Source organism: Heterodontus francisci, chromosome 46 (assembly GCF_036365525.1).
Source record: "Heterodontus francisci isolate sHetFra1 chromosome 46, sHetFra1.hap1, whole genome shotgun sequence".
NCBI classification, from domain to species: domain Eukaryota; kingdom Metazoa; phylum Chordata; class Chondrichthyes; order Heterodontiformes; family Heterodontidae; genus Heterodontus; species Heterodontus francisci.
In genome coordinates, this window is record NC_090416.1 from 14,244,355 (window position 1) to 14,271,580 (window position 27,226).

Sequence of the window (27,226 nt, forward strand, 5' to 3'; positions counted from 1 at the left end):
AAAAGCTCTGTGGGAGCATCTGCACTACGTGGACTGCAGTGGTCCAGGAAGAAGGTCCACCTGCAGTTTCTCAATGGTGACTAGCGAGGGACAATAAATAGCAGCCTTGCCAGTGACGCCCACATCCACGGGGTTGAATGTTTGAAAATCCACTGTCCTATCCATAATTGGCTTGCCTCCAAGTCTTGACGCCGACTCTCAAGACCAGATGTGGGGCCTCTTCAGGCACTGATTAGAGTCAGCCAGCAGAGGGAAGCATCTTCTGCATTACAAGTGAGGCTGCATGGCTGGGGGTGCTTCCCTGCAGCAAGTGAGCTGGAGGTTGGCTGAAGGCTTACTCAAAAGTGCCAAACAGGAAGAGTGGGAACAGCTAAAGAGTTGGTTTCAGGAAACTGCTGCTTGTGTCACGATAAGACAGTACATGAAGTTAATGGCTGTGCAGAGAAGTACATTTTTCCTCTTCCACCCACCATCACGCAATGGGCCAAAGGTGGCGAATCATGCTAGAGGCAGGGTCCAATCAGAGATAGGTTCCCCCCACCCCTCCCCCTCCCCCACCTCCAAATATCTCCAGCCGAAATAGCCATTCTTCACATGAGCCAGGATGGTCAATTCAATTATTGCCTTATCCTACACAAGAGGCCATCAAAATCTGCCCCCGTGCTTTTAACTCTTTGCCACTAGGGCTGCCAACCCTCCAGGATTGTGTGGCGTCTCAAGAACCTGTAGATTAATAGAACTTAATTTCTATAGCGGCTTTCACAACCTCAGGACGTCCCAAAGCGCTTACAACTGATGCACTTTTTAATGAAGTGTAGTCACTGTTGTGATGTAGAAAATGCAACAGCCCATTTGCACGCAGCAAGCTCCCACAAACACCAACCAGATCATCTGTTTTTAGTGATGCTTGGTTGAGGGTTAAATGTTGGGGAAGAACTCACCTCGCTCGTCAAAATAGTGCTATGGGATCTTTCACGTCCACATGAGAGAGGGCAGACGGGGCCTCAGTTTAACATCTCATCTGAAAGGCAGCACCTCCCACGCTGCAGCGCTCCCTCAGTACTGACGCTGGGAATGTCAGCCTGGGATTTTGTGCTCGAGTCTCTGTAGTGGGAATCAAATGCACAACCTTCTAACTTAGATGCAAGAGTGCTACCCACTGAGCCATGGCCTGATCCAGTTGTAAAACTGAAAGTATGTAAGATCAAAATGGGATACTGTAGCAGTTGGCAGTAATAAACATTAGGCCAAAATTCCTTTTGTTTAAAAACACTAAGGGAAAGTTATTAGAAAGGAGAGAACTTAGAATCAACTGGGAGTCACAAAAAGGATGACTTGCGTTACCATGCTTGCTGCAGGTGAAATTTCACTGGAAAGCTCTCTTTTCAGATGTCGTTGCACTCTCACCAGGAGGTCGTGGGTTCAAGTCCCACTCCAGAGACTTGAGTGCAAAAGCCAGACCGACATTCCCAGTGCCTGTATTGAGGGAATGCTTCACTCTCAGAGTTGTCGCTTTTCATATGAAATGTTAAACTGAGGCCCCGTCTGCCCTCTCAGGTGGATGTAAAAGATCCCATGGCCTCTATTCAAAGAAAGGCAAGGGAGTTCTCCCTCCCTGGGGCCAAGATTTATCCCTGTATCAACGTTACTAAAACAGACTTCTGGTCATATCACATTGCTGTTTATGGGACCATGCTTTGTGCAAATTGACTGCCGTGTTTCCAACATTACAACAGTGACTGCACTTCCAAAAAAAGTGCATCATTAGCTGCAAAGTGCTTTGGGCTGTCCTGAGGTCACGCGAGGCGCTATAGAAATGCAAGTCTTTCTTCTTTCCTAGGCCAGTTTATAAAAGTACCTGATGTTTGACATCTGGTCAGTGCTGGATTAGCTGATCTGAGTTAGGATGTTGCCCCCTTTTTGGAGGAGAAAAACTAATTATGAAACCATGGAATAATACGGCACAGTAGGAGGCCCATCGTGCCTGTGTTGACCCTGAGAGAGCTATCCGATTAGTCCCTCACTATAACCCTGTGAATTTTTTCCCTTCAAGTGTTTATCCATTTCCCTTTTGAAAATTACTATTGAATCTGCTTCCACTGCCCTTTCAGCCAGTACATTCCATATTGTAACAACTTGCTGCATAAAAAAAAGTTCCTGAATTTCCCCCTCTGGTTCTTTTGCCAATTATCTTAAATCTGTGTCCTTTGGTTACTGACCCTCCTGCCAATGGAAACAGTTTCTCCTTATTTACACTATCAAAACCCTCAATACTTTTGAACACCTCTATACCTGCGGGCACCATGTGCTCCTGTTCCGGGGACAAGACACGGATGACAGGCAGGCAGGCAGTCAGCACCTTCCCATGGTCCGCGTCTTAACTTGGAATTGCGGATGGCTAACAAGGGTTGCATCAGGAGTAGGAATCCTGTTGTGCTTTTTTTCCTCCCCCTGCTGTCAATTCTGATCCCGGGTGTGCTGGTGGTGAGGAGGAAGAGGGAGGATGCACTGGGACTGAGTGATGATGGTGCTGGAAGTGAAGAGTGGAGGGGAGTATTCCATTCACAGAGTTGCTGTCATTGAGCACAGAGGGCGGGGGTGGGAAGGGAATCACTGCAATATAAAACAAAACCAAAAACACATTTCATGGATTTTTTCTGAGTTACATCACTGCACACACCCTGTACCACAGATAGAAACCGGAACATAAACATAACTGTGCCAGTGTCTAGTTACAGCTTTACAGAGATGCCACTAGAATGATACAGGGGATGAGGCACTTCAGTTATGTGGAGAGACTGGAGAAGCTGGGGTTGTTCCCCTCAAGGCAAAGTGGAGATTTAATAGTGCCGTTGAAAATTATGAAGAGTAAGAGTATAAGAGTAAATAAGGAGAAACTGTTTCGGCGGCAGAAGGGTTGGTAACCAGAGGACACAGAGTTAAGATAATTGGTAAAAGAACCAGAGGGGGAGATGAGGAGACTTTTTTTATACAGTCAGTTGTTGTGATCTGGAATGCACTGCTTGAAAGGGTGGTGGAAGCAGATTCAATAGTAACTTTCAAAAGGAGAATTGGATATATAATGGAAAATGAAAATTCTGTTGCGCTATGGCGAAAGAAGAGTGGGCCTAATTGGATAGCTCTTTCAAGAGCTGGCACAGGCATTATGGGCCAAATGGCCGCCTCCTGTGCTGTATAATTCTATGATCACATTATTGTTGACACAAAGTACAGTTTGTTTCTTTTAAACTTATTTCTTCATTGGTTTGGTGCTGGTAGGGATGTGCTGACAGGCTAACTGAACTGCTGCCTACGCCTTTAAGTGGTTTAAAATACTTGGGTGGGGGAAAATTAGCTTTAGTCAGTTTCTGCTCCTACTTGCTGTACAGCAACCACTATTGGAAGGTATGTCAGAGGGTGTGGATGCCAAGTGGGGAAAGATTCAAACTCAGGTGTGAAGCTCACTGTGGTCAAACAGCCAACCCACACATGAAAACAGATCACTGGTGTGAGATACCAGAGGTTGTGATTGGGTTCCATGGAAAAGTAGCAAGCAGTCTGTGCCCTCAAGAAGGGGGCAGATAGAATTATAAAGCACTTGTACTTTGATCGCTAGTCTTAAATAGTGGATCTTGACTGGGGCTACCACTGGCGTCAGTGGGCTAGGAAGGAAAAATATTAGCCCGCTAGCTATTCAGTGGCCCCTGCTGGTTAGTCTGTGAGAATGTGGAACCAAGGGAGAAATAATCTGATAATTCTAGTGATGTCGGTTGAGAGATAAATATTGGCTCAGGACACCAGGGAGAACCATGTTCTTCCTCAAAACAGTGTACGCGGGATCGTGAGAGGGCAGACGGGTCCTCGGTTTATCTCATCTGAAAGACAGCACCTCCGACTGTGCAGCACTCCCTCAGTACTGGTCCTGGGAGTGCTGGCCTGAGTTACGGCGCTCAAGTCTTCCCACCGAGCTGCAGCTGCCGCCTAATGTACATTAATAATGTTATGCTATTACAGCACCTTTTCCCTTCAATCACACGGCAGAGTAATTAGGGCGGGGTGTCCCTGAGAATGTATCAATATTTGCAGGGAGGAGGGGCTCTGTGTAGCAGGCACCCCTTGTCTGGATGAACCTCGGCGGCGCTAGGACCCAGACACAGCTGCTGTGATAAACGCGCAGTTGGTCAATAAAGTGACGGAGAAAAAAGGGGATATGCTGACAATCTGGTTTCTCATTCTGATCTCTCGTCACTGGGGGAGGGCAAGGGGAAGAGGAAGAGGTGGGAGAGGATAGAGAGAGAGAGAAGAAACATAGGAGCAGGGAAAGGGAATCAAACAAACGAGGCTGGGCCGAAGTGGGAACAGTTCTAACTTTGTTTGAGAAACAAAAGTTTGTAACAAATGACATGAATTCGCAACTGATGGGAAGCAACTCTGAGGAGCGACTGGACAAGGTCCACAAAGGCAAGGGTGACACGGCGGAACAGAATGGGAGGTGAGTGCGGAGAGAGACAGAGAGGCGGAGAAATCTCAACTTTTCTCTGCTTAAATGGGAAAGTTTGGAGCTGAACTGGACACGTCAGGTGGACAGCAGGAGGAGTTTGTTATTCAGTTCAGTCCCCTTCCCCGTTTTATTGGCTCTGCTGGTCGTCTCATCATATTAATCATTTAGCTGTTTGTTTTATGCCTTATCGTTGCGAATTGAGACTTTCATTATTTGTGTTTCTCAAACTTTTTTTTGGAAAACAACTTTTTTGCATTTAGTTCTCTTGCCCCCCCCCCCTCCCCATATTTTATAAAGTTATTGGTGATTCCTTACAATGTACAGGATTATTATTTAACAGTTTGTCCGCTGACCGGGCCTCCCCAAAGCTCCTTAAAGGGCTCCTTGCTCACTGTTGCTCCTCACTGATGAACTTACTGGTCCGGTCAGCTGGATCACTCGGGTACCCCTGGTGTGGTCGAGGATGAAACCACTTGCGTTTCTGTAGCGCCTTTCACGACCTCCGGACGTCCCAAAGTGATTTACAGCCAATGAAACACCGTTTTGAAGTGTGGTCACTGTTGTAATGTAGACAACGCGGCAGCCAGTTTGCGCACAGCAAGATCCCGCAAACAGCAATGTGATAACGACCAGGTCATCTATTTTAGTGACCTTAGTTGAAGGATAAATATTGGCCCCAGGGCACCGGGGAGAACTGCCCTGTTCTTATTTGGCCATGGGATCTTTTACGTCTACCAGACGGGGCCTCAGTTTAATGTCTCGGCCAAAAGAAGGCACTTCCATCAGAGCAGCACTCCTGAAGTACTGGAACCAAGAGCATCAGTCTAGGTAAGACGGAGATGAGGAAGAATTTCTTCTGGGAGTCTGAGTCTTTGGATTTCTCGATTCCAGCGAGCTGTGCAGACTGGGCCATTGTCAATCACGGCTTCGAATATATTCAAATTCTTCAGCTATAGGGGAGTCGAGGGTTATGGAGAACAGGCAGAAAAGTGGAATTGAGGTCAAGATCAGATTCGCCATGATCTTATTGAATGGTGGAGCAGGCTCGAGAGGGCATATGACCCACTCCTGCTCCTATTTCATGAGGTGGTGTCTGTGGTGATTATGTACTTGAATGTTGGATAAGGATAGGGGTACGTTTCAGAGAATGAATCATATCATAGAACGGTCGCAGCACATAAGGAGGCCCTTCAGCCCTTTGTGTCCATGCCAGCTGTCTGCAGGAGCAACTCGGCTAGTGCCACACCCCTTCTCTTTCCCCATAGCCCTGCAAATTTTTTCTCTTCAGATAATTGTCCAATTCCCTTTTGGAAAAAAACCCACGATTGAATCTGCCTCTCAAGCAGTGCATTCCAGATCCTAACCACTTGCTGCGTTTAGAAGAAGGTTTTTCCTCCTGTTGTCTTTGGTTCTTTTGCCATTCACCTCAAACAGTTTCGAATGCCTGCTATTTATCAATGTCTCAACGACCTCCTCGTTCACTGACCCTTCTGCCAGTGGGAACAGTTTTTCCCTATCTAGACCCCTCATGATCTTGAACACCTTTATCAAATCCCCTCTTAATCTTCTCTTCTCCAAGGAGAGCAGCCCCAGCTTCTCCAATTTATCCACGTATGTGAAGTCCCTCATCCCTGGAAACATTCACGTAAATCTTTTCTGCACCCTCTCTAAAGCCTTCACATCCTTCCAGAATTGGACACAATACTCCAGGTGAGGCTGAACCAGTGTTTTATAAAGGTTCACCATAACTTCTTTGCTTTTGTACTCTTTGCCTCTGTTTATAAAGCGCAGGATCCCGTGTGCCTTTTTAACCACTTTCTCAACCTGTCCTGCCACCTTCAACAATATGTGCACATATATCCCCAGGTCCCTCTGCTCCTGTACCCCTTTTAGAATTGTAACCTTTATTGCCTCTCCTTGTTCTTCCTACCAAAATGTATCACTTCATACTTCCCTGCATTAAAATTCATTCGCCACTGGCCTATATCCTCTTGAAGTCCATCACTATCCCCCTCTCAATTCAAAATAATTCAAAATTTTGTGTCATCTGCAAATTTTGAAATCGTGCCCTGCACACCCAGGTCTAGGGCATTAATATAGAATAATAAAAGCAGGGGTCCTAGTACCGACCCCTGGGGGGAACCTCATTATATTCCGTCCTTAGTCCGAAAAACAACTGTTCGCCACTACTGTCTGTTTCCTGTAACTCAGCCAATTTTGTGTCCATGCTGCCACTGTTCCTGTTATTCCATGAGGGCTGACTTTGCCGACAAGCCTGTTGTGTGGCACTTTATCAAATGGCTTTTGGAAGCCCATATACACCACATCCAACTACATTACCCTCATCCACCCTCTCTGTTACCTCAACAGAAAACTTAAGCAAGTTAGTCGAGCACGATTTGCCTTCAACAGATCTGTGCAGGCGTTCCTTAATTAATCCACATTTGTCCAAGTGACTCTTCATTTTGTCCCAAATTATCATTTCTAGGAGCTTCCTCACTACCGAGATTAAACTGACTGGCTTGTAGTTGCTGGGCTTATCCTTGCACCCTTTTTGAACAAAGGTGTATCATTTACAATTCTCCAGTCCTCTGGCACCACCCCTGCATCTAAGAAGGATTGGAAGATTATGCAATTTCCTCTGCAATTTCCACCCTTACTTCTCAGTATCCTTGGATGCATCTCATGTGGTCCTGGTGACTTTCAGCTTTATAATCATCTTGAAAAGAATAAGTTCATTATCGATAGTCAGCACGATTTTGTGAAGGGTAGGTCGTGCCTCACAAACCTTATTGAGTTTTTCGAGAAGGTGACCAAACAGGTGGATGAGGGTAAAGCAGTGGATGTGGTGTATATGGATTTCAGTAAGGCGTTTGATAAGGTTCCCCACGGTAGGCTATTGCAGAAAATACGGAAGTATGAGGTTGAAGGTGATTTAGAGCTTTGGATCAGAAATTGGCTAGCTGAAAGAAGACAGAGGGTGGTGGTTGATGGCAAATGTTCATCCTGGAGTTTAGTTACTAGTGGTGTACCGCAAGGATCTGTTTTGGGGCCACTGCTGTTTGTCATTTTTATAAATGACCTGGAAGAGGGTGTAGAAGGGTGGGTTAGTAAATTTGCGGATGACACGAAGGTCGGTGGAGTTGTGGATAGTGCCGAAGGATGTTGTAGGGTACAGAGGGACATAGATAGGCTGCAGAGCTGGGCTGAGAGATGGCAAATGGAGTTTAATGCGGAAAAGTGCGAGGTGATTCACTTTGGAAGGAGTAACAGGAATGCAGAGTACTGGGCTAATGGGAAAATTCTTGGTAGTGTAGATAAACAGAGAGATCTTGGTGTCCAGGTGCATAAATCCCTGAAGGTTGCTACCCAGGTTAATAGGGCTGTTAAGAAGGCATATGGTGTGTTAGCTTTTATTAGTAGGGGGATCGAGTTTCGGAGCCACGAGGTCATGCTGCAGCTGTACAAAACTCTGGTGAGACCGCACCTGGAGTATTGCGTGCAGTTCTGGTCACCGCATTATAGGAAGGATGTGGAAGCTATGGAAAGGGTGCAGAGGAGATTTACTCGGATGTTGCCTGGTATGGAGGGAAGGTCTTACGAGGAAAGACTGAGGGACTTGAGGTTGTTTTCGTTGGAGAGAAGGAGGAGGAGAGGTGACTTAATAGAGACATATAAGATAATCAGAGGGTTGGATAGGGTGGATAGTGAGAGTCTTTTTCCTCGGATGGTGATGGAAAACACATAGCTTTAAGTTGAGCGGTGATAGATATAGGACAGATGTCAGAGGTAGTTTCTCTACTCAGAGTAGTAGGGGCGTGGAGCGCCCTGCCTGCACACTAGTAGACTTGCCAACTTTAAGGGCATTTAAGTGGTCATTGGATAGACATATGGATGAAAATGGAATAGTGTAGGTCAGATGGTTTCACAGGTCGGCGCAACATCGAGGGCCGAAGGGCCTGTACTGCGCTGTAATGTTCTAATTCTAAAAAAGTATAGCCACCCTTTCTAATACCTCCTATTTATCAATTTTTAGCCGAGCCAATGTCTCAAGTACCATCTCTTTATTATGATTTTGGCAGCATCTTTGATAAAGATAGATGCAAAGTACTTATTTAGTATCTCAGCCATGCTCTCTGCCTTCATGCGTACATCCCCTTTTGGTTCCCTAAACATCCCATCCCTCCTTTTATTACCCTTTTACTATTTATATGCCTATTGAAGACGTTTGGATTCCCTTTTATGTTAGCTCCAGTCTCTTCTCATACTCTCTCTGCTTCTCTTACCATTTTTTTTTCCACTACCCCTCTGAACTTTCTAATTATTTTTAACCCTGGATTGCACCTTCTCCTTTTCCATATCCTAAACCTTTTGATAATATGATCACTGTCCCCAAAATGTTCCCCTACTGACACTTGATCCACCTCATTCCTCAGAACCAGCAATGCCTCTTTCCTCGTTGAACTAGAAATATACTGATCTAGAGAATTCTCCTGAACGCACTCCAGAAGGTCTTCACCACCCACCCCACTGCCACCGTTTACACGATTGCTATCCCAGACTACATTAGGGTAATTAAAGTCCCCCATTATAACTACTCTATAGTTTTTGCACCTCTCTGTAATTTCCGTGCAAATTTGTTCCTTTATATCTTTCCCACTAGTTGATGACCTAAAGAATACACCCAGCAATGCAATGGCATCTCTACTGTTTCTTAGCTCTATGCGAGTAGATTCTGTCCTTGACCCCTCTAGGACATCCTCTCTCTCCAGCACTGTAATATTCTTCTTAGTCAATACTGCCACCCCTCCTCCTTTCTTTCCTTCCCTATCCTTCATGAATACCTTATATCCAGAAATACTTAGTACCTAATCCTGCCCTTTTTTGTGTCAGGTCTCCATTCTCACCACTACACCATATTCCCTGGTGTCTATCTGCCCTGCAGCACGCCAACCTTATTTGCCACATTCCGTGTGTTCACATACATGCACTGTGAGTCTAATTTAGACCTTAATGCATTCCCTCCTACTTTGACTCCACCTAATGCCTTACTATTTTTTACTCTAGTGGTATCTGTCTCTTCAAAAACTTTGTGCATCTTGTTTCTCTTTTCTAATGTACCATTCCCATCCCCCTGCCAGGTTAGGTTAAACTGTTCCCAATAGCACTAGCAAAACATCCTGCAAGGACTTTGGTCTCAGCCCTGTTGAGGCGAAACCCGTCTGGCCTGTGCAGGTCCCACCTCCCCCAGACCCGGTCCCAATGTCTCAAGAAGCTATTGCCGTCCCTCCTGCATCATCTCTCCAGCCACATGTTCATCTGTTCTATCCTCCTGTGGTATGGCATGGCACTGGGAGCTATCTGGAGATTACGACATTTGAGGTTCGGTTATGATGCCCTCCGCATTCGAACAGGTGAGGGGCCAGAGCTCATGCAGTACCTGTGAACCCCAGCAAAGATTAGCACCTTCGGGAGAAAAGGCAGAGAAGTTGGAAGAGTCCAGTCCATTAATTTCTTTTGAGGCCAGTTTATTTACTGGTACAGAAAGAGTTTACTTTCTGATGGTGAAAAGGTGGATTAAATTACTTAATTCGCCATTATTAGTCCATGTCCTCAGCACAAGTTTCTTTCTCTCAATTTCGGGCTAAGATGCACGTAAGCAGTTCTTAGATTAAAATGTTATAGTGTTTACCTCTGGCCCCTCCTCAGGCCCATTACAGCATGATTAATAACAGCACAGAAAGAGGCCAACCGGCACATCATGCCTGTGCCAACTCTTTGAAAGCTGTCCAATTAGTCCCCACTCTTCTGTTTCCCCATGGCTTGAGAATTTTTCCTTTTCAAGTATTTATCCAATTTTCCTTTTGAAAGTTACTTTTGAATCTGCTTCCACTGCCCTTTCAGGCAGTGCATTCCAGATCACCACAACTTACTGTGTAAAACTATTTTTTTTTATCCCTATCTGTTTTATTTTTTTGCTAATTATCTTGAATCACTGTCCTTCCACCACTGGAAACAGTTTCTGATCTTCCATGTACTGCTTCACAGCCATATCTGATCCTTATCCACATATTCCACTGATCGTAATCAAGTTTCAATCTCTGGCTAATTTCATCACCTTGCTGTGGTCCATTAACACAAACTGTTACCTCAGTGTGGAGCACAGGCTGAACTTGACACCTAGTAGCCTGTATAAAGCAGTTCCTCACTAGGCAGTGCAATTAAGAACAGATGAAATTGACAGTATAAGACCAGCAGTCCATTGAGCTTGGCTCGATAATCATGCAGCATCATTACAAACAAAGCATCAGCGTAGACTCAATGGGCCGAATGGCCTCCTTCTGGTGCTGTACTATTCCATGATTCTAACTGAAGCATCGGAGGAAGCGTGCGAACTGAGCTTCAATAAATGTTAACTCTGGGCAGACAGGATGGCACAGTAGGCTAGACGCAGATTTAGAAAGTACAACATGAGTGGTTCCAGCGTGGACTGGTGAGGTGAAAAGCGTAGATGCATTTGAGGGGAAGCCTGATAAACACATGCAGGAGAAAGAAATAGGAGGTTATGTTGATGGGATTATATCGATATAATCTATATTGATGATGCAACACATGCAAGAATTACCAAAGCAAGTGTGGCCTTTGACAGGCTTCGAACATCAGTCTGGGAATAAAGAGTAAGTCTGCTTGCCAAACTGAAAGTCAATAGAGCAATAGTCCTGCCCGCTCCTTACACTTGCGAGACTTGGACTATGTACCAGCGTCATGCCAAGAAGCTCAACCACTTTCACTTGAGCTGCTTTTGGAAGCTTCTGATGATCAGATGGCAGGACGAAATACCAGACACTGAGATGCTCACCCGAGCTGGTATGTCAAGCATCCACGCCATATTGAGACTGTTTGGCTGGTCATGTAGCCAGGATGCCTGATACTGACTTACCAAGGCAAATCTTCTATGGAGAGCTTGAGTCTGGGGTGTACTACAAGGACACTCTGAAGGTTTCGCTTAGGAGTTGTGATATCAACCCCAAGTCCTGGGAGAAGCTCACCCAGGATGGCTGCACCTGGTGCAACCAAATAAAAAAAAAAAAGTGTAGCCTCCTTCAAAGGCAAGCGCATATCAGAGGCGGAGAGGAAATCCCAAGCCAGCAGCTCATCTAAAACGTAATTGTCTGCTGTATCGTGCCCTATTTGCAGCAGAACCTTCTGGGCACAGATCAGCCTTAGCAGCCACCTACGTACTCACCGGATCCTTAACAAATACCCCAGATGACGAGCATGGTCATCTTCGCCTCAAAGGATGAACAACAACTAGATGAGGTGGGGTCAGAGGAGGCTTGCGTGGAGCGTAAACCAACAGGGATCTCGGGGACCTGCTGGACTGAATGGCCTGTTTCTGTGCTGTAAATTCTATGCAACAACAAAGAAACAGGCCATTTGGCCCGACCAGTCCATGTTGGCAATTATTCTGCACATGAGCAGTAGTCCTAATCCCAGTTCCCATATCCCTTTATTTCCCTTGCCTCCCTTTTATCTTTGATACCCATTCAAATCCAGCCCATGGTGAAGGATTGAAAACCTCTGACTAATTTTATATAGTAATGGTGGAGTAAGAATGAATGGAAGAAATGGGAGCAGGCCATTCAGCCCCTTGAGCCTGCTGTGCCATTCAAAAAGATCATGGCTGATCTTCTACCTCAACTCCAATTTCCCACCCTATCCCCATATCCTTAATTTCCTTATCCTGAGAATGCTGTAAATAAAGTGCCTATGGGCCAAAGTGCCCCGAGTATAATACAGTACAGTACTAAATCTCTAACGAGGCTAAGTAAGGGTTGCTCCAGGTTTCTCCTAGAGTCTCCAGGAATTGAAGTATAAATCTCCTGAACACTAGTGCGAGCAGCAGAAAAATCATAGAGGGATTTTAATAATTATTTAATTTAATTTAAACACTTGTTCATTAGTTATAAAAATATTGGAGATGGAGGTTAAAATGGGTAGGGGCCTTTGGAGGCAGGAGGTCATGCAATAAAACCTCCAGCAATATATGAAGCCAGAGCTGGCAACCCTGATGGTCTGTGTGTGAAATCGTAGACCGTCACAAGGGTATACTAGAGTGACGCTGTTTTGGGGTTGGATCTGATGGTGTGTTGTTTGTGAAGGGGGAGGGAGGAGAGGGGGTTCTAATCAGCCTTTTAACCCATGCGATACTGCCCTGGGAGTGCTCGATTCTAAGATTGGGTTTTGAAATAGGAAAGTGTTTCGTTCCCCTGCACGCTCATTCCTCACATCAGCAAATAGACAATTATAGGAGGGAGGGGGGAAAATGGTTATGTATAAAATATGTCTCTGTAATATCTACCGTCTCTGCCCTTCCCTCAGCCAATCTGCTGCTGAAACCAGACTCGACTATTCCAATGCTCTCCTTTGCTAGCCTCCCATCTTGCACCTTCTGTAAACTTGAGCTCATTCAAAACCTCCCTGTGCATATCCTAGCTCGCACCAAGGACTGTTCACCCTTTACCCCTGTGCTTGCTGATCTTCACTGACTCTGGTCATGTTCAAATCCAAGTTGGCAGACTGTGACTAGTGGAGTGCTGCAATGGTACCTCAGCTATTTACAGTCTATATTAATGACATAGATGAAGAGACAGAGTGTAATGTATCTAAGTTTGCTAATGATACAAAGCTAGATGGAAATGCAAGTTTTGAGGACACCGAGGCTTAGACAGGTTAAGTCAGTGGGCAACAAGGTGTCAAATGGAATATAATATAGGGAAGTGTGAAGTTATTCACATTGGTAGTAACAATAGAAAAGCAGATTTTTTTTTTTAAAAAGACATGAAACTTGTAAATATTGTTTAGAGGAACTTGGGTGTACTCATAGAAGGAACACAAAGTTAGTGTGTGTGGATAGCCAGCAATTAGGAAGGCAATTGGTATGTCAGCCTTTATTGTAAGGGGATTTGAGTATGAGAATAGAGGTCTTGCTACAATTGTACAGGGCTTTGGAGAAGCCACACCTGGAGTACTGTGCGCAGTTTTTCATCTCAATATTTAAGGAGGGGATATACTTGCATTGGATGCAGTACACTGAATGTTCACTGGATTGGTTCCTAGATTGGATGAGAAGGTTGTCCTATGATGAGAGGCTGAGTAAATTGGGTCTATGCTGTCTGAAGTTTAGAAGAATGAGAGGTGATCTCATTGAAACATACAAGATTCTGAAGGGGCTTGATGGGATAGACACTGCAAGGTTGTTTCCCCTAGCTTGGGAATCTAGAAGATTGGGGCACAGTCTCAGGATAAGGGGCCGATCATTTGGGCTTGAGGTGCGGAGAAAATTTCTTCACTCAAGGGGTTGTGAATCTTTGGAATTCCCTACCCCAGAGGGTTGTGGATGTTCCTTCATTGAATATGTTTAGGGCTGAGATAGACAGACTTTTGGTGTCTCAGGGTATCGAGGGATATATGGGGAGCATGCAGGAAAGTGTTGAAGCCCAAGGTTAGCCATGATCATACTGAATGGCAGAGCAGACTCAATGGGCCAAATGGTCTACTTCTCCTATTTCTATTCTTATCCCTTTATAGCCTCCTGCCACCCCACCACCTATTAATAACCTCCTTTCGCCCTACAATCCTTTGAGAACTCTGCACTCCTCCAATTGTGCATCCTTGACTTCCTTCGCACCACAACTGGCTGCCGTGCCTTCAGCTGCCTGGGCACTAAACTCTGAAATTCCCTCCCTAAATCTCTCTGCCTCCCTCTCTCCTCCTTTAAGATGCTTCTAGAAACCTAACTCTTTGACTAAGCTTTTGGTCACCTCTTTTATGTGGCTTAGTGTCAAAACTTTGTCTGATTTACGCTCCTGTGAAGCACCTGGGACGTTTTACTACATTTAAAGGCGCTATATAAATGCAAGCTGTTGTTGACATGCGGGCAACCCAAAATGGTGCAGCAGTGGGGTCCTGCTCTGCAACAGTGATGGAGTCTTGGACTTTGCTGTCCTGGCTCAGTCACTTTCAGCGAAGTGTTGTAAACTGGCAGACATGGTGGACAAGAGGATGTGGCGGGAAGAGGGAATTCTGTTCCTGCAACTCTGAGCATATCTCTTGGCAAGTCGACTTAAGGAGTGCCATTAAGAATGCTTTCATGTTCTAAAAATTATTATTTATGTTTCCTGTCCCATTGTCTATGCGAGCTCTTGGCTAAATGGGATCCACCCTTTTCTTAAAAAAAAACAAATTCCAAGGAGGATTCCTGTGTGCACAGGGAGGAGTGGGAAAAATATTTGAAACTTGTGTGGTGCTTAAACAGTTCCCAGCTGCCTTTTTTAGCAGATGCAAGCGCAGTAACTCGGGAGCGCAGGTTGGCAGGGGCAGTGTGTGTCGGTGATTGTGGCCTGTATGGAACAGTTATTTGGTCTTATAATAGCACCACGATCGTAGTGGTCACTGGCTTCTTCTGTGCGGATGTTTGATGAGGGTAGAATTCAGACAGTGACAACTCACACTGTAGAATAGAAAGAAAATCACTGGTTCGGCCTCAACTGGAGTATTGTGTCCAATTCTGGGTGCCGCACTTTAGGAAGGACATGAAGGCATCGGAGAGGGTGCAGAAAAGATTTACGAGAATGGCTCCGGGGATGAGGGACTTCAGTTATGAGGATAGAGTCATTGAGTGATACTGCACTGAAACAGGCCCTTCGGCCCACCAAGTCTGTGCCGACCATCAACCACCCATTTATACTAATCCTACATTAATCCCATATTCCCTACCACATCCCCACCTTCCCTCAATTCTCCTACCACCAACCTACACTAGGGGCAATTTACAATGGCCAATTTACCTATCAACCATCAAGTCTTTGGCTGTGGGAGGAAACCGGAGCACCCGGTGGAAACCCACGCAGTCACAGGGAGAACTTGCAAACTCCGCGCAGGCAGTACCCAGAACCGAACCTGGGTTGCTGGAGCTGAGGCTGCAGTGCTAACCACTGTGCTGCCTCTCAAGGATAGATTGGAGAAGCTGGGAATGTTCTCCTTAGAGAAAAGAAGGTTGAGAGGAGATTTGATAGAGGTGTTCAAAATCTTGACACAGTCTAGATAGAGTAGATAGGGAGAAACTGTTCCCATTGGCGGAAGGGTCGAGAACCAGAGGATACCAATTTCAAGTGATTAGACAAAGAACTAAAGGCCACATGGGGGGATAAGCTATTTTTACACAGCATGTAGTTCGGATCTGGAATACACTGCCCGAGAGTGTGGTGGAGGCAGATTCAATTGTGGTTTTTTTCAAAAGGGAATTGGATAATTACCTGAAGAGAAAAGATTTTCAGGGCTAGGGAGCAAAAGGCAGGGGAGTGGGACTAGATGGGACAAATGGTCTCCTGTGTGGTAACCATTCTATGATTTTATGATAAACTTACATTTCCATGGCGCCTTTTTTGACCACAGAATGTCCCAAGGTGCTTTACAGCCAATGAAATACTATTGAAGTATAGTCTGTCATGCAGGCCCCCACCTGCCAAGAAGGAGGCACACATTATTTCGCCACATGAACATTAAAACTTAAAATTGGTGCTGGGAAGAAAAGAGGGCCGATCACAAGGAATTGCCAGGCCCCTCGTCGGAAAGACCTTTTTTGCATGCTAGCAGACAGTGTTGGAACTAAGGACCCAGTCCTTGCTTCCCCAACACACACAAGAAGTGGTCAGACCAGTTAAGTCACATGACTAACTGCCTGTTGCAGAATTTGAACTTGCCACAGAGAATTTGAACTTAGAAAGCTGTTTGCTCCTGGACTGAGAACACCTCTCTCCTGTCTGCTCCCACCTCTTTCTCACGGAACTGAAGACCCATTGAAGACCCAAGAGAGAAACGTCTGCTACAGTGAACAAGGTTTAAGAAGAATACTGGGCCCCAACGAAAAGCAAGACTACTTACAAAACGACTACAGTGAGCTCGAAGCACAGTAAACAAGAAACTCTCCAGATATTGCCTCAAACCTCTCTACTTTTATTTTTCTTCTCTTTTCTGTCTCTATTTGCATGTGCGTATCGCGTATGCATGCTAGCATGGGGTGCGGCGTGTATCCGTAGGCGTTAACCGAATTAGAGTTTAAGTTTTAATAAACTTCACTTTCCTTCTTTAAACCTAAGGAAGCCTGTTTGTGCTCATTTTTTTGCCTTATAATTGGAAAGCGGTGAACAAAGATTCACCAAGGGGGGAGCTCAAAACAGTGTGTTTAAAAATTAAACCCTGTTACAATAAGACCAGGTGGAGACTAAAAGGGACCCCTAGACACCTTTCTCACCTAGTCGTAACAAGTCACAGTTGTAATGTACGAAACATGGCAGCCAAAGTATACATAGCAAGTTCCCACAGACGGCAATGTGATAAATGGCCAGATAATCTGTTTTTGTGATGTTGGTTGAGGGATAAATATTGGCCAGGACAGAACTCTCCCTGCACTTCTTCAAAATAGTGTCAGAAGATCTTTAACATCTACCCGAGATGGCAGGCAGGCTGGAGTGTCCGCTTCGATTTTTGCGCTGAAGTCCTGGTATAGGATTTGAACCCATGACCTTCTGACTCAGAGGCAAGAGTGCTATCCATTGCACCACAGCTGACTCCTCAAATAGCCCACCAATACTGACTGTTCAGGGTCATGCATCAGAAATAAAGGGATGCCATTATTCCCTTCAGGACAGGAGTAGAGAAGGGTGGAGGAAAGCAAGATGAGTATGATCCTGTTTATACAAAGAAATTATGCATGAACACAACTGCTAATGACTATGTTACTAACTACTGACGATGTTTCCCTTATTAGTTAAGTTGTGCTGTGTGATTCGATCTTGGGGGATAGTTTATTCATTGTTCAGCTAGCTAGATCAAGACAGGCAATAAATGAAACCTTCAGATTTAACCTTTATATATATTTTTTTTTTTTGTTTAAGCACTTTTTAAGATGGAAATAAAAGAATGCACATTTATATAGCATTTTTCAGCACCTCAGGACTTCCCAACATTTTCATTACCTGATTTTAATGCCCCTGATTTTTCTTACAGCAGGATCCTGGAGATTAATCTTTAATTCTTGGAAGCTCCAGGGCAATCCTGAAGGGTGCAAGATAGCACTGCACTGTGGGCAGCTTTGTGCTCTAGACTTGTGCCTGCTACCAAGTGGATCGACACTGGCTTGCATCCACTTCACGTAAGACACGTATCCAGAAGAGGGAAGGAGGAAAAGATGGATGGAGGGGGTCAAGGATGACAATTTTAAAATTGAGACATTGCTGGACTGGGAGCCAATGTAAGTCAGCAAGCACGGGGTTGGTGTTGCCTAAATGGGACTCCGGGCAAGTTAGGATATGTCAGTAGAGTTTTGGATGGGCTGCAGTTTACAGAGGGTACATGATGGGAGGATGGCCAGAAGAACTTTGAAATAGTCAAATCTGGAGGAATCATAGAATAATACAGCACAGAAGGAGGCCATTTGGCTCATCAAGTCTGTGCAGGTTCCTCTGACAATCTAGTTAGTCCCACTCCCCTGCTCTTTTCCCAAATCCCTGTATTTTTTTTCTCCTTCAAGTATTTATTCCCTTTCGAAATTTTCTGTTGAATCCATATCCACCACTGCATTCCAAATCCTAACCACTCGCTGTGTAAACAGGTCTTTCCTCATTGTTGCCTCTGGTTCTTTTGCCAATCACTTTAAATCTGTGCCCTCTGGCTATCGACCCTTTTGCCAATGGAAACAGTTCCTTTTTATCATATAAACCCTTCATGATTCTAAACACCTCTTTTCAAATTTCCTGTTGGCCTTCTCTGCTCCAAGGGAGAACAACCTTAGCTTCTTGTGTTGACATTTCTTCCCTTTCGATGGTTTTTTTCATCGTGTTACCAAATCAGATTTGGCTTGTGTAAGATGTTAGTCATTGGGTTTTGCGTTTCCTGTAGACGGGAGACGTCAGGAAATTCCACTGTGAGGTTTTTTTTCTAGATTTGCTGACCAATGCTGAGAAAAAACATGGTTTTTTTTTCAAAAAGACCTCTGCCAGGTGTAAATAAGCAAGAATATTCACATTGATTTCTTCTGCCTTCCTTTTGGCTATCAGTTTTCTTCTGTCAACCACCCCTCCCTTCCAAAGCTGTTAACCCCTGACTTTGATACTAGTTCCGTGCAGCTATTTCCTTTCTGGAGCCAAGCCCAAGTATCCATTCTTCCAGTTTGAGATAAAAGCAAAATACTGCGGCCGCTGGAGGCTCTTTCAGCACACCATTAGCACACACTCTTTGCCTTTGCTCCATGACCTCCTTGTCAGCTAATCTCTCCTCGCCCTCTGTCCTATCACACACATCCCCTTTTGTTCTCTTCCCCCTCACCCCCGCTTTACTTGCTTAAAACCTATTACGTTTCTAACCTTTGCCAGGTCACAGACCTGAAACGTTAACTCTGCTTCCCTCTCCACAGATGCTGCCTGACCCGTTGAGTGTTTCCAGCATTTTCTGTTTTTCCTTCGCCCAGTATGACCTTAGCCTGTGAGTGTTGGCAGGCAGATTGACTCTGCTAGGACTGACTTTTGATATTAAATGAGTTCCTAGCCAGGTGAGTGGCATATAACACGGATATATAGAAAGGTGAGGCCCCTGAGTACCCCCACGATGGAAAAGTTTCCCAGACATTGGAAAGCAGACGTGTAAAGTATTGAAGTTGTTAGTTTGTATTGGTCATGGCTCAGTGGGTAGCACTCTCACCCCGCAGTCAGGAGGTCGTGCGTTCAAGTCCCACTCGACTTGAACACATACTCTAGACTGACATTCCCAGTGCAGGGAGCGCTATCAGAGATATTGATCTCGGATGAGACATTAAACAGTGTCTACCTTCTGAAAGAAGAGCAGTTCTCCCTGGTGTCCTGAGCTGCTAATTATCTCTCAACCAACTTGACTAGAACTGATTATCAGTTAATTCCTCCCATCATTCAATCTCCAGACTTTCCAGCAGGGGCCACTGGATAGCTATCAGGCTCAAACTTTTCCTTCCTAGCCCCTGATGCCAGAGGTAGCCCCAGTCGAGATCTGCTATTTCAGATCGGGGATCAAAGTTCTATCCCCTCCCCTCTTGAAGGCGCTAACTGCTTGCTACTTTTCCATGGACACCAATCACATCCTCTGGTGCGTCACACCAGTGAGTTATTTTCATGTGTGAGTTGGCTGTTTGATCACAACTGAGCTTGAATCTTTCTTCACTCAGCATCCACACCCTCTGACATAACTTCCAGTAGTGGTTGCTGTACAGCAAGTAGGGGCAGGAATTCTTCCTTCTCTCCGCCAAATACTTCGAATTATTTTTCCTGAAACCGACATCACTAATAACAAATGATTATCTGGTCATTATCTCATTGGGACCTTTCTGTGTGCAAATTGGCTGCTGCATTTTCTACATTACAACAGTGACTACAATTCAAAAGTATTTAATTGGCTGTAAAATGTCCTGACATCTTGAAAGCAAGTTCATTTCCAGAGGGATAGAATTGAAAAGCAGAGAAGTTTAATGCTAAAATTGTATCGAGCCTCAGTTAGACCACACTCGGAGTTACTGTGAACAATTCTGGTCTCCATATTATTAAAAGGAAATAGAGGCACTGGAGAAGATGCAAAAACAAGGCTTACTGGAATGATACCAGAACTGAGAGGTAAGGCCTATCGGGAAAGATTGAACAGGCTGAGGATCTTTCTTCTAGAAAAGGGAAGGTGGGGGGGGTGACCTAATAGAGGCCTTTAAGATTATGAAAGGGTTTGCTAGGGTAGACATACAGAAGATGTTTCCTCTGAGGGGTCATCAATATAAGACAGTCACTAATAAATCCAATGGGGAATTCAGGAGAAACTTCTTTACCCAGAGAGTGGTGAGAATGTGGAACTCGCTACCACAAGGAGTGTTGAGGGGAATAACAGAGATACATTTAAGGGGAAGCTGGATAAACATGTAAGGGAGAAAGGAATAGAAGGATATGTTAATGGGGTTGGAGGAGGCTCGTGTGGAGTATGGACCTGTTGGGCCAAATGGCCTGTTTCTATACTGTAAACACTACATCAGTTCTGTCTGTCTTTTATTGCAAGATAAAGCTGACTCGGCCAGCAGGGTGCTCCATCACAGCTCACTGACCTGCCATTATATGTAGTGTTGCTCAGTGCTGAGCTGCATAATGTGCAATGGCAGCTCACTTTCTTGCTCAGACTGATCCCAAGGGTGGAGTCATGGCTCGGAGGTGAACCTACATTCCCTGTTGGTTACAGTCTGACCAGAGCACACCCAATTTCAGGCTTACCCAGATGAAAGGAATGCAAGCATGTTGTACCTTGTCAAACCAGATGCTCACCAGATCAGAGAATGTTTTTCTGATGTGATCATCTCCAGTTTGACGAGAGGCGTTGCTCTTGGCTGAGTTTTGTATCTTTCATTTTTTTTTCATTTGTCTGAAAAAGGTGGATTTAGAAAGCACCACAGCTTTTCACAAGATGCTTTGTCAAACATTAAAGGATTAAATATTATTCTGGTTTGTACAATTTTAACTGGAAACTTTGAAGCTTGTAAAGCATCACATGCAGATAATGAAGAAAAAAAGACTTGCACCTTTCACAACCTCAGGATGTCCCAAAGCACTTGGCAGCCAATGAAGTACTTTGGTAGTTGCTGTTGTAATGTAGGAAATGTGACAGCCAATTTGCATACAGCAAGCTCCCACAAACAGCAATGTTTACGAGGACCAGATCAGATTTTAGTGATGTTGGTTGAGGGATAAATGTTGACCAGAACCCCCTCCCACCCCCACCATTCTTCCTTCCCACCCCACCCCACCCCTTACACCCGCTCATCTTTGAATATTGACATAGAATCTTTATATCCACCTGAGAAGGCAGACAGGGCCTTGGTTTAACGTCTCATCTGAATGACAGCACCTCCGACAGCGCAGCACACCCTCAGTACACCACTGGGAGTGTCGGCCTGGATTTTGTGCTCAAGTCACTGGACTGGGACTTGAACCCACATCCATCTAACTTGGGGGGTGACCTAGCCATGGTTGAGATAACATGCAGCAAAAGGAATGTCTCCTCTATTGAAGAGAAAGCCATAAAGGAGGCGTATTACATCAGAGGTCACAGGTACAGTATAGATCTTGGAGAGTGATGGATGTTGCAAACAACCCTTTCGGGTCTTATTCTGTACAGTCTGCTAAATAATGTGAAGCGCCTATATGATAAATAAAATGTCTTAAGAGTAAAGTGACTGTGAGAAAACAGGTCTGGTACATGTGATGGTGCACCTGTTTCACTATAAATTTAGAGCGCACAGTCAATTGGGTTTATTGTTATAAAATGGCTTCACTTCATAAATTAACATAGCATCTCCCCTCCAGTTTTCAAATGGTTAAAACTCCAAAGCAACACCCTATTGTGGGAACTGGGCAGAGTTCATGAGGTAGCCTTGTTTACAGTCTCCAGTTCTCCAATTGAGAGAAGTGATTCTATTTTAAGATTCCAGGATGTGTTTCTTTTATGCAAAAAAACTTTCCATTTAACCTTTTAACATTATTCCGTGTGCTCCTGTATATTTCCTGTTGCTATCACGTACTCTGTTGCACTCTCTCGTAGGTTTCTATTTATTATTGCACTATCCTCTTGCTTCTCCTAACCTCTCTCCTCTGCTCTTATCCCTCTCTCATCAGCCACAATCTTAATGACAGAGCAGGCTCCTGCTCCTATTTCTTATGTTCCTCTTTTCTAAAACTCTTCCTCCTCCTTCCTGCAGGTGATCTTATTCCTCGTTGCAACACTTCTCTTTGTCCTCTTCCCCCTCTCAACCTATAGCACTCCCCTCCTCCTCCTCCAACACGTTGCCTACTTCCATGTAATCATCCTTCTTTCCTCATGAATCTTTCCATGTGGGTCCCTTCCTCCTCCTTCCCCTCGATCTTTCTTCATCCCTCCCTCTTTCACATGCATTCCTTTCTCCCTACTTCTGTAGCTCCTTCCTCCACTTTCCTTCATTGTCGTCAAGCCCCATGTTAGCTGATATTCTTAATGGTTCTGTCTCCTCAGACTGGGGATTCTGCGGCAAGAAACCCACCTCCTGACTTCTCAAAGCCTGTCCACCATCTACAAGGCACAAGTCAGGAGTGTGATGGAATACTCTCCACTTGCCTGGATGAGTGCTGCTCCAACAACGCTCAGGAAGTTCAACACTATCTGGGACAAAGCAGCCCGCTTGATCGGCACCCCATTCACCACCTTCAACATTGACTCCCTGCACCACTGACGCACAGTGGCAGCAGTGTGTACCATCTACAAGATGCGCTGCAGCAACTCGCCAAGGCTCCTTCGACAGTACCTTTCAAACCCGCGACCTCTACCACCTAGAATGACGAGCAGCAGATGCATGGGAACACCACCAGCTACAAGTTTCCCCCCCCCCCCCCCCTCCCCCCCCAATCCACACACCATCCTGACTTGGAACTATATTGCCATTCCTTCACTGTCGCGGGATCAAAATTCTGGAACTCCCTCCTTAACAGCACTGTGGGAGTACCCGTACCAGATTGACTGCAGCAGTTCTGGAAGGCGGCTCACCACCACATTCTTGCCAGCAATGCCCATATCCCATGAAACAAATAAAAAAAAGGTATTGTCCCCCTCCCTTTCAAATCTCCTGTTATCACCGTTCTCCTCCTTTGACCCCTTTGTCCTTTTCAAACTACTTCCCCATCTCCAACCTTCTTTACTGTTCCAAAGTCCTTGAACATGCTGTCACTTCCAAATCTGTGCCCATTTTTCTAGGAATTCCATGTTTGAATCCCTCCAATCAGTTTTCTGGTCCACATTACCACAACGGCTCTTGTCAAAGTCACAAATGAACCCGATGTGACTGTGGTAAACTATCCCTCCTTGTCCTTCTCGATCTGCCTGCAGCCTTTGACATGGCTGAAAACACTATCCTCCTCCACCGCCTCTCCTCTGCCATCCAGCTGGGTCGGACTGCACTCGCCTGGTCCCATTACCTATCCAGTCCTAGCCAGAGAATTACCTGCACTGTCTTGTCACACTCCCACACCGTTACTTCTAAAGCGCCCCAGGATCTATCCTTGGCCCCCTCCTATTTCTCATCTGCATATCACCCCTCAGCGACATCATCTGAAAACACGACAGGCTCCACATGTACACTGACAGCCTCACTTCACCACCTCTCGATCCTTCCACTGTCCCTAAACTGTCAGACTGCTTGTCCAACATCCAGTACTGAATGAGCAGAAATTTCCTCCAACTAAATATTCAGAAGACTGATGCCATTGTCTTTCGTCTCCACCACATACATTTTACGAACGTATGAACTAGGAGCAAAAGTAGGCAATTCTAGCCTGCTCCACCATTCCATAAGATCATGGATGATCTGTTTGTGTTTCGAATTCCACACTTTCATCTACCCCGATAACTTTTGATTCCCTTGCCTAACCAGAATCTATCTACTTCTGCCTTAAAAATATTCAATGACCCTGCCTCCCCACCTTCTGAGGCAAAGAGTTCCAAAGTTGCACAACCCTCAGAGAAAAATTTCTCCTCATATCTGTCCTAAAAGGGCGACCCCTAATTTTAGAACAGTGGCCCCTAGTTCTGGACTCACCCACAAGAGGAAACATCCTTTCCACATCCACCTTGTCAAGACCGTTTAGGATCTTATAAACTTCAATCAAGTCTCCCCTAAACTCCAGTGAAAACAAGCCCAGTCTGTCCAACCTTTCCTCATAAGACAACCCACTCATTCCAGGTATCAATCTAGTAACCAGAACTAGGGGCCACTGTTCTAAAAGCCACCATGCAAACAATGGCATAACACTTGGTAAAAATTAGGAGACAAGGCAGCAGAGTTTGGTTGAGCTCGTGGTTGGTTTAGCCTGCTTAGATTTTCAGTCAAATGCTCTTGGAGCTGTATCTTGGATTGCCTTTGATAGTTGGGAAACTCACGGGGAACAATATGCCAAAACCTTTTCCTCTCTACCCTTACCTTCAAGAGATCCCTTGGTGGGGTATATATTCTGCACTAATCGTGTTTGTCTTATTATCATCCATCAGCCACTCTTTAATCAAGCTATCTTATTGGTCTGTCTCATTGAATGCCTGGAGCCATTTGTGTCATAGAATGGTTACAGCACAGAAGGAGGCCAATCAGCCCCTCTGCAAGAACAACTCGGCTAATCCCACACCCCTGCCTCTTTCCCATAGCCCTGCAAATTATTTTCCCTTCACGTAATTATCCAATTCTCTTTTGAAAGCCCCGATTGAATCTGTCTCCACCACGCTTTCAAGCAGCGCATTCCAGATCCTAATCACTCACTGCGTTTTTTTTTAAAAAAGCTTTTCCTCATGTTGCATCAACAAATTGTATTTTACAAGAAGTAGTGAGCTGCTGACGGCTGTTCAAATGCAGCTCTTGCTCCTGCTTGTGTCCTCGATAACTGGAAATAAAGACTCATTCATGGTCTCTTATGCTAATTCAAATTTTCCCAGGATCTCAAAACTGCAAGACTCGTTAACATTCATCTTACAATCTGCAGGCTTTTAAAATCCAGACTTAAAGAAAAGGAATTTATTTTGCACCTCTCTCAGCCGTGGGACATCCCGAAGTGTTTTACAGCCAATTATGTACTTTTTGAAGTCATGGTTTTGATGTAGGGTAAAAGGGCAGCCATTTTGTGCAAAGCAAGATCCTACAAACAAATGTGATAATGATTAGATATTCTGTTTTTAGTGACGTTGGTTGAGGAATAAATATTGGTCAGGACACTGACCAGAAAGAACTCCCCTACTCTTCAAATAATACCGTGGGATCTTTTACGTCTGCCCACCCGCTTTAGCATCTCAGCCAGAAGACAGCACCTCCGACAGTGCATCATTCCCTCAGTACAGCACTGGGAGTGTCGGCCTGGATTTTGTCCTCCAAAGTCTCTGGATTGGGGCTCAAACCCACGACCTCTGACTCGCAGGCAGATGGCCGCAGCTCTAATGACTACTCCCTGATTTAACATGTCCCCTCTTGCCAACTTTCACGATGTCCTCCATGATGGAACCTGGTCATTTACCTAGGGTTCTCAAATGAACAAAAAGAAAAAGCATTTTCTAAGTAGTGGAAAGAACAGGAGACCCAGAATAATACTCACTTATGTAAATTTATCAAATTTCTTGTGAAAATTGAAGTAACTTTTGGCTAGCTTGGTGACCTCTCCAAAGAATTCCAGGAGACTAGTGAACAAGACCTGTTGCTTCTAAATCCATGTTGGGTTTTGCTTGTGACATTTGTCGGATGAACAAAGGTCCATCTTCAACCCTATTAAAAGTCACCACTTAAACTTGGCAACACTAAGCTAATCATTATATTACAACTAATCTTTAACCGTTTGCTTGCTCCCTGTAAACTGACAGTTCACGGTAAACACTGTTGCAATGAATTCACACCCGTTGGTCATTGTATCGAGGGTTCTCTTGAATCTCACCTTTTGAGGTTGGTCTTGGTGTCTGTGGAGACAGCAGGGCAAGCTCGCTTGTGTCGGAATTGTGCATCTAAATGCAGGGCCACCTCCGCTGGCAACATAAACGCAGCATTTAAGGCATTCCTGATGTGCATTGCTCACCTGGTTGCGACTGAATCGCGAGCTGTTCGGAGGAGGAAGATGTCAGGTTTGACTGCTCGGTCAAGTGGCTGAGGCAGCTGGTGATAAAAGGGGCTCTGCAACTTGCCTCAAAACCTCCAAGTAGGAAGGGAAGATCAGAATGATTCTTATGAAAAAATGATCATGTAGATATTACAGCACAGAAGGAGGCCATTCGTCCCCTCTTTAAAAAAGCTATCCAATTAGTCCCCCCTCCCCCCATGTCTTTCTCCATAGCCCTGCAGATTTCTCCGTGTTCAGTATATATCCAGTTCCCTTTGGCAATTACTATCGAGTCTGCCTCCACTGCCATTTCAGGCCATGCATTACTCATCATTATATCAGTAAAAGAAAAATTCTCCTTATCTCCCTTCTGTTTCATTTGCAAATTATCTTAGATCTGTGTTCTTTGGTTACTGATCCTGCTGCCAATGAAAACAGTTTCTTCCTATCTACTCTGTCGAAACCATGTGCAATTTTGGACGTCTCTGTTAAAGCTCACCTTAACCTTCTCTGCTCTAAGAAGAACAATTCCAGTTTCTTTGGTCTCCTTCCCCACCCCCCCACCCCAATAACTGAAGTGTCCCTTTTCCGGTACCATTCTGGTAAATCTCCTGTGCGCCTTGTCATGAGGACAGGATTGGGTCCAGCTCTATTGGCTACTTGGATGAAGCAGCAAATGGCACCTGGTAGCTGTGGAACTCAGTGAGGGGACGACACCTGCAACAGGATATTGAATAGGAGTTAGGGAGAGGGGAGCAGGAAGCTTCAGTTTCTTTGCCTGTAGCATGGGAACAGGCGGAGGCCATTCAGCCCCTCCAGTCTATCTGTCATTCAATTAGATCATGGCTGATCTGTATCTTGACTCTATTTGCCTGCATTGGTTCTGTAACCCTTAACACCCTTGTCTAAAGAAAAGCTATCGCTCTCCGTTTTGAGGTTTTCAATTTGACCCCCCAGTCTCGACAGCTTTTTGTGCGAGTGAGTTCCAGATTTTCCCAACCCTTTTGTGTGACGAAGT

General features: G+C 45.0%; 1 protein-coding gene across 3 annotated transcripts in view; it reads left to right on the plus strand.

Annotated features, from left to right (window-relative positions):
• Positions 1-4,240: 4,240 nt before the first annotated feature.
• bnipl (BCL2 interacting protein like) overlaps positions 4,241-27,226 on the plus strand; it is a 52,340-nt gene continuing 29,354 nt past the window's right edge. For 2 of the 3 annotated variants that reach the window (XM_068022646.1, XM_068022647.1), the window contains exon 1: positions 4,889-5,329. In XM_068022646.1, coding sequence (XP_067878747.1) covers positions 5,217-5,329 — 113 coding nt within the window. In that variant the 5' untranslated portion in view covers positions 4,889-5,216. Of the gene's footprint in view, positions 4,493-4,888; positions 5,330-27,226 lie in introns of those variants that run through there. The other variant, XM_068022648.1, reaches the window with a different exon arrangement.